Source organism: Primulina tabacum, chromosome 6, assembly GCF_025594145.1.
Source record: "Primulina tabacum isolate GXHZ01 chromosome 6, ASM2559414v2, whole genome shotgun sequence".
Taxonomy (NCBI): Eukaryota; Viridiplantae; Streptophyta; class Magnoliopsida; order Lamiales; family Gesneriaceae; genus Primulina; species Primulina tabacum.
This window is the reverse complement of record NC_134555.1, coordinates 4,465,717-4,478,093: the sequence shown is the minus strand read 5'-3', so window position 1 is coordinate 4,478,093 and position 12,377 is coordinate 4,465,717. Positions and strand designations below refer to the sequence as shown.

At 40.0% G+C, this 12,377-nt stretch overlaps 1 protein-coding gene across 1 annotated transcript; it reads left to right on the top strand.

Moving 5' to 3' along the window:
- The first annotated feature begins 221 nt into the window (after positions 1-221).
- Positions 222-1,645, top strand: LOC142548385 (uncharacterized). The gene has a single exon (XM_075656676.1). It carries the CDS (start codon positions 222-224, stop codon positions 1,380-1,382), a length of 1,161 nt encoding a protein of 386 aa, XP_075512791.1. The 3' UTR covers positions 1,383-1,645.
- Positions 1,646-12,377: the final 10,732 nt, after the last annotated feature.

Here is a 12,377-nt window from a genome sequence, read left to right as displayed (position 1 = left end):
CCATAAAAATTATGCATAAAAAAATAATTATTCTTAACCTCCAGAACTAATCATTGTACGACGTGGGAAGAACTCAAAACAATCGCAAGTCAAACGATTAAACATGCCGATCACAACCAAAAAAAACTACGTGCATGGCACCCACGAATTTCTTCCCCCATCAGCTTTTATTTATTATACAAGTAGCAGACAAATCTATCACTCCAAATTACGTGAACAACATGGCAAAGAACAAGCTTCACGCTGATCTCTACACACAAGAAATCACTAATTTCAACATACAACTGCTTACTGATCCATGTTCAACTAGCACTCGTGAAAGCTTCAATTGGGAAAAGCCCAAGTTTCAAAAAGGAGGAACACACAACGAGAAGCAAATCTCAGTGGATCCGGTCTCAATAAAACCAGCTCATAATTCTAAATGGGAGGGAAAGGGCGGTATCAGTAGCAAGTTCCTGAGCTTTAGCCTCCCAAGCTCGGTCACTTCGTCACCGTCGAAGCAGCATCAGAAGAAGAAGGCCAAACGTAAAGGTGGGCATGTCACCAACCCTTTATATCGTCAGCAATCGGTGGCCATCACCAATTTGGAGCAGCTCCGGGAGAGGCACATGAGGAGGAGCAAGTCTTGTGGGGAAGGCCGAACGTGCCAACCATCACTCGACTTTGATCTTTTGTCTCATGCTATCAAGATCAATACCCTTCAAGAAACTGAAAAAAGATCAGAATACTCTGGAGCAGATGATCATCTTTTGCATCATGGTATGGTAATTAAAAACTCGGAATCTGTTCCGTGTGACCAAGCCGACAGGTTCAAATGTGGAGTACTTTGCTTGTTCCTTCCAGGATTCGGAAAGAATGCAAAACCGGTGAGGTCAAGAAAACATATCCCACATCTAGCTGATCACATGGGAGTCAATGAGGGACATGTAGTGGTCTCCCAGAGAGTTTCTCTCGAGAAGTTCGAATGTGGGTCGTGGAGATCATCGGCCATTTATATGAACAATGAAGATGACGGGGACAGCTCTTCAAGTTTGTTTTTTGATCTGCCGATGGAGCTAATACGGTGCAGTAATGTTAATGATGCTGAGCTCCCCGTCACGACTGGTTTCGTGTTCGATAAAAACACCCCCACCAACAACAGTAATACAAGTAGAAAAGGGGGTCTCAAGAATAGCAGTACGGTCAACAACACTGTTAATTCAAGTGCAGCATCTGCATCCAGATTGTTGCACAGTGGATCTATGTCTAATTCAAGTCGCCATGTTCATTTTTCTGCATCGTCTCCTACACTCAGTCCTGCTTCACCGAGTTCTTGCATCACGCCACGCCTCCGCAAAGCCAGAGAGGAATTTAATGCATTTTTAGAAGCACAGAATGCATGAGAAGACCGACCTTAAAGATCCCATTCTCTTGCCAGAAATACAAGTCTTGATTACATACACGTTTTCGTCTCCTCCTTTAGTACATATAAATAAGAACTTGAACATTTTGTTTGCATGGCCGCGGGGTTGTTCAAGCAAGGTTGAGACTTGAGATAGATCACAAGTTTTACATCTGTGATCAACCAATTAGCTCACTGGTGAAGCAGTTGGTTTTTAGGGACTTTCGATTGATTCTGATCAAAATCAACGAGCCTAGTGGTGAAGTCTGGCGTACCACCACCAATACATAAACAGACACACACACAGTGACTAGACATTCAAATTGCTAAACGGATAAACTCCGATAAAAATCTAGAAATAGAAGACATATATCGAAAACAAATTTACAATATCTTGCACCTAAAGCAACTATCCAACTATAAAAGATTAATATATGTTGTAAGATAAGAAAAATATTCAATGAAAACTAAAATGCAAGAATATTGATAATACTTCCAGCAAAACAATCACATTGTTTAGCAAAAAAGTTTAAACCGCTCCTGCAAATAGCATGACTCAAAGCACAAGGGGGTAAAATTCCACTTTAGTGTCCAAAAAACAGCGCAAGATCCTCTCATTATGGTTCTGCAAATGATTTTATTCTTTGCTGCGATGGGTGACAAATACTCAGAATATCTTTTTACCAGTTTGATCATATATATGAGCCTTTATTGAGATATTATGAAAGGCAGGCATATATTTTATGACCGGATTAAGAAATGAAGAAAAGTTCACCCTGTAAGTGTAATTTTAAGTGCTATGCGGAAATCCAGCAAATCAGCTATCATAACAGGTCTCTATTCTGTGCAAGGAATCCGGCTTAATTTCTTTGAGGGAATTCAGCACATTCTTGCAAGCTATTATTTTGGCTTTATATTTATGTGCTGCAGAGCTTGAATATGTATGTACAACACCATTGGCCTCAACCTCTACCATAACATATGATACCCCATCTTGGTGAGAAACTACAGGTTTCTTGATCATGTAATATTTAGTTTGACTTTTAATTTTTGCTAAATTAAGTTCTGAGTATTTGGTATACACAAAAGTAGATTGAACAAAGTCATGTGATATATATAAGTCTATATACAGTTGTATCCATTTATTTGTTTTATCTCTTCAATTTTGTTATATTATGCTATGTTATGTATTATAAGATACATGTAGAGTTTATTGCCGACTGAGCTTTTGTAATGAATTTGGAATACGCGATGTAGTGCCCAAATTCAGTACACGTATAACCCATGCATTTATTTAATTATTAAAGCATTTATTTAATTTTAAAACGAGTCTTAGTAGTGCATGATTTATTTAAATGTATTATTTTAAATTAATTATGTTTATACGATGCACGTTAAAATGTTTTTCGAGTTTCATGTTTCAGGCGATTATTCGAGGCGGGATCGATGAAAAGACCGGGGACGATTCTTGGCAATTTAAAATGCGGTATTTTATTTTAAAAGTTAGGAAGGGACATTTTAAATAATTTATTTAGTTTAGAATTTTAAAGCCTTATTTAGGTGTTTAGTTATTTAAGAGTTTAAAACTTTTAAAATTAGTATTTTTGTGTGCATTATTTTAATTGAGGGATTTTATTAAAGTTTAAAGAGTGTAAGTATTTAAAATAGTTTTATTTATTATTTAATTAAGCAATTTTTTCCTAAATTACTAATCACACACACACACACTTTTACACACACTAAATAGCGACACACACACACACACACAAGTCTTTTCAGATTTTAAAATTTTGAGAGGATAGAAAACCTAGGGTCTCCTTCCCTAAAGCAACCGCTCCTTCCACTCGATCTTCCAGTAGGTTTTCGGTGATTTTATTGCAAGATTTTAGCGCCGCGGTCGTCCCGGATTAACCTCGCTTCTTTCTCTGCTTCGGTATCGTCGTTACGGTATTTTGAATATCAAAAGGCACGTATAATCTGTTCTTGATGCATCGATCATGTCATATTATGCGTGCGTTGTTATTTATGCGTAAAACCATGTGTACGATGTGTAGAAGTTCGAGAAATTGTGTTGGGATCACTTTTGAAACCATTTTAGGGATCAAAAATCACGTTTTTACTGTTCTGGTTGAAACTGCGAGTTTTCAGTCGATATTTTGATAAAACTTTCAACTAGAGAATTGTAGAACTTTTTGATACCTTCGATTTGACAGTAAATTCAAATATTTGGACAAAAATTGAGTGAGTTATGTCGTTTTTCGTGGGACTGCACAAACTGCGTTTTTCAGAAATTATGTTTGATGTGTTCTTGAGATTTTATTGTTGCAGGCTTCGTTGGGGATCGTCGGATGATCATTGCTGCGTTTAGGTATGCTTAGTATGATGTTGGGAGTATTTTTGAGGTTTCGGTTCATGTCAATAGGTGCTCGATTTAATTAAAAGTCGTGGGTAACTTTTGATGTCAATTACAATGTTTTGATTGGTATGTGTCGTAGGGTGAACATAGTCACCTTGGGGATTTGTACGAATTTGGTTTGAGGTTATGGCGTGCTAGGATGAGCCTTGGAGTGTCGATTCATAGTCCGCGCAATCGAGTCTAGAAAGTTAAGCGAAACATGTACAAAATTTTCGTAAGTTCGCGTTCACAGTAGGTACTCGGACCCTCACCCGGACCCCCACACGGGGTCCGTGCCCTTGTTCAACCCAAGTGCCTTTTTCCAGAGTCCACACGGACCCTGACACGGGGTCCGTGTCCACCTTCCCTTTCGAGCCTTCTCATCCGAGTCTACACGGACCCCTACACGGAGGTAGGCACGAGGTCCGTGTCCTTCACAACTTTGGGGAAAATTTCTATAGTATGCTTTGGGGGGGTTGATGGCATGGTTTTAGTTCAGTGATTTACGCATTCGAGTCATGGGAATTTACAACGTCATAAGGAATTGAATGAGTTCTTATGTAAGCTTGAAATTATGTCTAAGTTACGCAGATAAGCATGCCAATTCATGATTAGTAGGTGCAGCAACGCCCCCGATCGAAGTCCAACGAATCCCTCAACGCCAAGTAAGTATGTTGACGTGTGCAAAAAGAAAATATTTTAAGTTTTGAGGTATGCTAAATGTCTTGTGACCAAATTATGTTAGGATTGGAAAGCGTTAAATTATGAACGGGGATCAATCCGCCCGTTAAATTATGAACGGGTTAGATCGAGGTTGGAAAGCGTTAAATTATGAACGGGGACCAACCAGCCCATTAAATTATGAACGGGGATCTCATGTATGCGGCAGTGGATGCGTCCCTGTCAGCCCAGTACTGTGGTTTGTCTGATCAGGCATTTATTATGTTATGGGTCACTTGCTTTGAAACATCCTCTACGCAAAATGATGAAGTTATGTATGTTCAAGTATGTTCATGTATGCAAGCACGTTTAAGAAAAATTTATGTTGATGGCACGTCTAAGTATGTATGTACGTATGTTCAGTTTTATTATGCAAGTTCAAGTTTTCAGTATGTATGTCCTATTTTAAAGTTGTATGTGATTTTATTATGTACTACTCGTTACTTCCAGTTTATACGTGTTGAGTCTTTAGACTCACTAGACTTGATCGATGCAGGTGAGTATGTTGTTGAGGAGACAGGAGGTGGCGACCAAGGGGCAGGCTTGGACTGAGCGGGAGACTAAACCCGAGGACCGCCATGTTTAAGTTTTATGCAAAAGTTAAATTACTCTGATTTCATATTTTGATGGAAATACTTTGAACAAACCTTTTGTGAACAAATTCTATTGTAGTTATTTTGAACAACCATGTCTTATGGGGGACTTGGTTGAGATATTTTATGGCAAAATTTGAAGGTTATTTTATGTTTAAGAAAATTTTAATTTTTTCGCAAATTTTGAATGGTAAAAGTACGGTACGTTACAGTTGGTATCAGAGCGGTGTTTTTGTAAAGGGTTACGCCTACTGCCAGTCGCAAGAAGCTCACGAAGTCACACCTCAAATCTGTAAGTTTCAAAGTTTTAAATTTATGTTATGTAGTAAGCATGTAGTTCTGATTTCAGCTTGTGCATGTTTTTAAGTTCAAGTACGTGCATCTTATGTTGTCTATATCATGTTCATGCATGTTGGGTTTACGTGTTGAGTAAATGTGGGAAAAGTATACCTCCTAGACGTAGGATTGTGCGTGAAGCATGAGATAAGAATAGGGGAGCCCAGGATGGGGAGAGAGCTACTCCTCCTCGTCCACCGCCAGATATGCAGGATTAGAAGCTTGTAGGGATGGCTCAGTTCGTCGCATAGTTTGCGGGGAACCAAGCTACAGTGGATGCAGGGGCGAGGCTCAAACCAGAAGCAGTTTACGAGAGGTTTATGAGGATGGACCCTAAGGAGTTCTCGGGGACTACTGACCCGATGATAGCAGAAGGATGGATTAAGTCCATCGAGGTAATCTTTGCGTTTATGGAGCTGCAGGATGCAGACAGAGTTAGATGTGCAATCTTTTTGTTGACAGAGGACGCTAGGCTATGGGGGGAGAGCGCGTCCATGTCGGTGAATCTGCAGACTCTGTCATGGGATGACTTTAAGGAGGTCTTTTACTCCAATTACTTCAATGAGGAAGTACGATCCAGACTGACTAGGGAGTTTATGACGTTGCGTTAGGGGGATAGCAGCGTTGCGGAGTTTGAGAGGGGGTGTCACTTTGTACCCCTGATTGCAAATGATGCGCGGGAGAAGTTGAGGCATTTTATTGTAGGTTACGGCCGATCTTGCGTCGTGATGTGAGGGTTGCTAGTCCGATGACTTATGCAGTTGCCGTGTCGAGAATTTTGGCGATAGAGCAGGACTAGAGGGACATTGAGGTCGATAGGCAGGGCAAGAGGCCCTATCAGGCACCTCGTCTTAAGGAATCTTCGTAAGTCATTAAAAAACTTAGGATTAAGTGGATACGAGTACTGGAATTAGGTTATATAAGACTACTTTGGTTGTGTAAGCTTTAATTTCAAGTTTATGAAATAGGTGATTATACGGGGATATTTGATGAAATAAAAAAAAATGGAATTAGTTGTATTCAACATAGGTTAGCAATGGTCGAATATTAAGATTTTTATCGAGTAAGAAATTTAAAATCTTTATATGAGGATTCTTGAATTCTGTGGGTTATAAGCGAAGTTGATTTATTAGAATTAGTCCATCATTAACATGGGGAAACTTATTAAGCTTTATACGTTAGAATGAATTTAGTACTGAGGATACGTCAAAGTGTGACATTCATTCCAATGAGGAGGGCTTAAGTTTCTTAGGCCTCAACTATAATGTAATTGGGAAGGAAATAGTTTGAGCATGTGTTTGATGCTAGGAAGGTTTTATTATCAAAGCAGAATATCGATAATGTATATTTTGGGGTTTTATGGATTAATGTTAGTCGAAATTTAAGATTTGCAACAATCTTTATTTAGGATGTACTTATAAATGGCTAAGTTACGTAAGTTTGGTGTCGTAAGGTAAAATTCGATTCAAGGATCGTAGGTCAATGTTATTATTGGTTAAGATAAGGTTAAACTTTTGAGTGTAGAACCAAGGATAGAAATTGATCAGTAACTTTTGGTACTAAGATTTCTTAGGTTGAACTGCATAAATACTAAGGTAATAGATCGATGAACATTACGGGTATAGTATAAGGAAAGTGAGATAAGATAAGTTTGAACCTCCATTTCTAATATTGGGAATTGTGAGAAAAGTCAGAATTCGAGGTCATAGTAAAGTAAAACTAAGACAACCTTCAGGACTAGATATGAACATTACGAGTTTTTAGCGACTAATGCTCCAGCTATTTTTAGTACTTGATGAACCTAGTATTCCAGCCCTACCTAGATCAGTTCGGCATAGTGTTCATTGATGACTTCCTCATCTACTTGAAGAGCCATGGCGAGCACAGTCATCACTTGGGTACAGTTTTGCAGGCCTTTCAGAGTCGCAAGTTGTTTGCAAAATTTAGTAAGTGTGAATTCTAGTTGGAGAATATAGCATTTTTGGGTCATATAATATCTAGCAGTATTATTGAGGTGGATCCAGCTAAGGTGGAAGCAGTTAAGGAATGGGTTGAGCCGAAGGATGCATCAGAAATCCGCAGTTTTCTGGGCTTAGCCAGTTACTACCGTGAGTTCATTCAGGAGTTTTCGTCGATAGCAGTGCCACTCACTTCACTGACCAAGAAGAATGCTAAATTCGTTTGGAGTGATGAATGTCAGAAGAGCTTCGATACTTTGAAACGAGCTTTTATTTCAGCGCCGGTCCTAGCCATGCCATCAGGGCAAGGAGACTTTGTGTTATATACCGATGCATCTAAGCTCGGGTTAGGCGCAGTATTGATGCAGCAGGGTCGGGTCATAGCTTATGCTTCCAGACAATTGAAGGTGCACGAGAAAAACTACCCGACTCACGATCTGGAGTTAGCCGCCGTGGTGTTTGCGTTGAAGATTTGGAGACACTATCTATACGGCGAGAAATGTCAGATTTTCACCGACCACAAGAGTCTCAAATATTTCTTCACGTAGAAAGAGCTGGATATGAGACAGAGACGGTGGTTGGAACTTGTGAAGGATTACGACTGCGAAATTAGCTACCATCCGGGGAAGGCTAATGTTGTCGCAGACGCTTTGAGCAGAAAAGTGGCAGTTGTCGCTCAGTTGTCAGCTCAGGGACCGCTTCAGTCGGAGATTCAGAGATTTGGCCTAGAGATTTATCGTGAGGGCAGAGCTCCTAGACTGTTTAATCTGATAGTCAAATCTGGTTTGCTAGACCGTATCCGGGCAGGTCAGTCTTCAGATGAGCAGCTACAGAAATGGAGACTGAAAGATGAGGCCAAGGGCAGTGTTATTTATACAGTGTCAGATGAGATTGTGAGATACAGCGGTAGAATGTGAGTGCCTAGTGGTGAATCGATCAGACATGATATTTTGACAGAGGCACACGCATCTCCGTATTCTATCCATCTAGGAGGTACCAAGATGTATAAGGATCTCCAGATTTTGTATTGGTGGCCAGGGATGAAGAGAGACATCCGCCTATTTGTGTCAGAATGCCTCACTTGTCAGCAGGTGAAGGCAGAGCATCAGAGGCCAGCAGGGATGCTTAAGCCACTCCCTATTCCCGAGTGGAAATGGGAGAATATTACAATGGACTTTGTGGTTGGGTTGCCGAGGTCAGTCAGGGGATCGAATTCTATTTGGGTTATAGTGGACCGACTCACTAAGTCAGCACACTTCTTGCCACTGAAGACGACTTTCTCCATGACGCAGTGTGCCTAGCTTTATATCAGGGAGATCGTTTGATTGCATGGAATCCCAGTTTCCATAGTGTCCGACAGGGACCCGAGGTTCACATCGTCCTTCTGGAAGAGCTTACATGCAGCTATTGGGACGAAGTTGCTATTTAGTACAGTGTTTCACCCGCAGACAGATGGCCAGTCTGAGCGTGTGATACAAATTTTTGTGGATCTATTGCGAGCGTGTATGATCGATTTTCAGGGGACTTGGGAATCTAAACTACCTCTAGTGGAGTTTACCTACAACAACATCTTCCAATCATCGATAGGTATGGCTCCCTACGAGGCGTTGTATGGAAGAAAGTGCAGATCACCAGTTCATTGGGATGAAGTTGGTGAAAGAGCAGAATTGGCCCCGAGATAGTTCAGCAGACTGCAGATGTGGTGGTCAAGATCCGAGACAGAATGAAGACCGCCCAGAGTCGCCAAAAGAGCTATGCCGATAAGAGGATAAGAGATCTCGAGTTTGCCGTAGGTGATCACGTTTTCATAAAGATAGCATCCATAAAGGGTGTTATGAGATTCGGGAAAAGAGGCAAACTGAGTCCGATGTTTATTGGACCGTTCGAAATTTTGGACAGAGTTAGGACACTAGCTTATCGGGTTGCCCTTCCGCCGAATCTGGCCGGGGTACACAATGTGTTCCATGTCTCGATACTGAGGAAGTACCTAAAAAATCCTTCGCACGTATTGAGCTATGAACCGTTGCAGTTGGCTCCAGACCTGTCTTATGAGGAGAGGCCTGTCCAAATCCTAGACAGACAGGAGCGGAGGCTTCGGAGCAAGGTGACCAAGCTGGTCAAAGTCAAGTAGCTGAATCAATCAGTGGAGGAAGCCACTTGGGAGGCAGAAGCGGACATGAGGAACCGCTACCCGGAGTTGTTCGGTAAGACTTAATTTCGAGGACGAAATTTTTATAAGTGGGGGAGGAACTGTAGTGCCCAAATTCAGTACACGTATAACCCATGCATTTATTTAATTATTAAAGCATTTATTTAATTTTAAAACGAGTCTTAGTAGTGCATGATTTATTTAAATGTATTATTTTAAATTAATTATGTTTATACGATGCACGTTAAAATGTTTTTCGAGTTTCATAAAATCAGGCGATTATTCGAGGCGGGATCGATGAAAAGACCGGGGACGATTCTTGGCAATTTAAAATGCGGTATTTTATTTTAAAAGTTAGGAAGGTGCATTTTAAATAATTTATTTAGTTTAGCATTTTAAAGCCTTATTTAGGTGTTTAGTTATTTAAGAGTTTAAAACTTTTAAAATTAGTATTTTTGTGTGCATTATTTTAATTGAAGGATTTTATTAAAGTTTAAAGAGTGTAAGTATTTAAAATAGTTTTATTTATTATTTAATTAAGCAATTTTTCCCTAAATTACTAATCACACACACACATTTTTACACACACTAAATAGCGACACACACACACACACACAAGTCTTTTCAGATTTTAAAATTTTGAGAGGATAGAAAACCTAGGGTCTCCTTCCCTAGAGCAGCCTCCCCTTCCACTCGATCTTCCAGTAGGTTTTCGGTGATTTTATTGCAAGATTTTAGCGACGCGGTCGTCCCGGATCAACCTCGCTTCTTTCTCCGCTTCGGTATCGTCGTTACGGTATTTTGAATATCAAAAGGCACGTATAATCTGTTCTTGATGCATCGATCATGTCATATTATGCGTGCGTTGTTATTTATGCGTAAAACCATGTGTACGATGTGTAGAAGTTCGAGCAATTGTGTTGGGATCACTTTTGAAACCATTTTAGGGATCAAAAATCACGTTTTTACTGTTCTGGTTGAAACTGCGAGTTTTTAGTCGATATTTTGATAAAACTTTCAACTAGAGAATTGTAGAACTTTTTGATACCTTCGATTTGACAGTAAATTCGAAATATTTGGACAAAAATTGAGTGAGTTATAGGGTTTTTTGTGGGACTGCACAAACTGCGTTTTTCAGAAATTATGTTTTGATGTGTTCTTGAGATTTTATTGTTGCAGGCTTCGTTGGGGATCGTCGGATGATCGTTGCTGCATTTAGGTATGCTTAGTACGATGTTGGGAGTATTTTTGAGGTTTCAGTTCATGTCAATAGGTGCTCGATTTAATTAAAAGTCGTGGGTAACTTTTGATGTCAATTACAATGTTTTGATTGGTATGTGTCGTAGGGTGAACATAGTCACCTTGGGGATTTGTACGAATTTGGTTTGAGGTTATGGCGTGCTAGGATGAGCCTTGGAGTGTCGATTCATAGTCCGCGCAATCGAGTCTAGAAAGTTAAGCGAAACATGTACAAAATTTTTGTAAGTTCGCGTTCACAGTAGGTACTCGGACTCTCACCCGGACCCCCACACGGGGTCCGTGCCCTTGTTCAACCCAAGTGCCTTTTTCTAGAGTCCACACGGACCCTGACACGGGGTCCGTGTCCACCTTCCCTTTCGAGCCTTCTCATCCGAGTCTACACGGACCCCTACACGGAGGTAGGCACGAGGTCCGTGTCCTTCACAACTTTGGGGAAAATTTCTATAGTATGCTTTGGGGGGGTTGATGGCATGGTTTTAGTTCAGTGATTTACGCATTCGAGTCATGGGAATTTACAACGTCATAAGGAATTGAATGAGTTCTTATGTAAGCTTGAAATTATGTCTAAGTTACGCAGATAAGCATGCCAATTCATGATTAGTAGGTGCAGCAACGCCCCCGATCGAAGTCCAACGAATCCCTCAACGCCAAGTAAGTATGTTGACGTGCAAAAAGAAAATATTTTAAGTTTTAAGGTATGCTAAATGTCTTGTGACCAAATTATGTTAGGATTGGAAAGCGTTAAATTATGAACCGGGACCAATCCGCCCGTTAAATTATGAACTGGTTAGATCGAGGTTGGAAAGCGTTAAATTATGAACGGGGACCAACCAACCCGTTAAATTATGAACAGGGATCTCATGTATGCGGCAGTGGATGCGTCCTTATCAGCCCAGTACTGTGGTTTGTCTGATCAGGCATTTATTATGTTATGGGTCACTTGCTTTGAAACATCCTCTACGCAAAATGATGAAGTTATGTATGTTCAAGTATGTTCATGTATGCAAGCACGTTTAAGAAAAGTTTATGTTGATGGCACGTCTAAGTATGTATGTACAGTATGTTCAGTTTTATTATGCAAGTTCAAGTTTTCAGTATGTATGTCCTATTTTAAAGTTGTATGTGATTTTATTATGTACTACTCGTTACTTCCAGTTTATACGTGTTGAGTCTTTAGACTCACTAGACTTGATCGATGCAGGTGAGTATGTTGTTGAGGAGACAGGAGGTGGCGACCAAGGGACAGGCTTGGACTGAGCGGGAGGCTAAACCCGAGGACCGCCATGTTTAAGTTTTATGCAAAAGTTAAATTACTCTGATTTCATATTTTGATGGAAATACTTTGAACAAACCTTTTGTGAGCAAATTTTATTGTAGTTATTTTGAACAACCATGTCTTATGGGGGACTTGGTTGAGATATTTTATGGCAAAATTTGAAGGTTATTTTATGTTTAAGAAAATTTTAATTTTTCCGCAAATTTTGAATGGTAAAAGTACGGTACGTCACACGCGAAGTTTAAAAGTATAAATTCAAATGGTCAAACTTTTGAGTTTGTAGGATAATTGATGAAAGTTGTAAGTAAC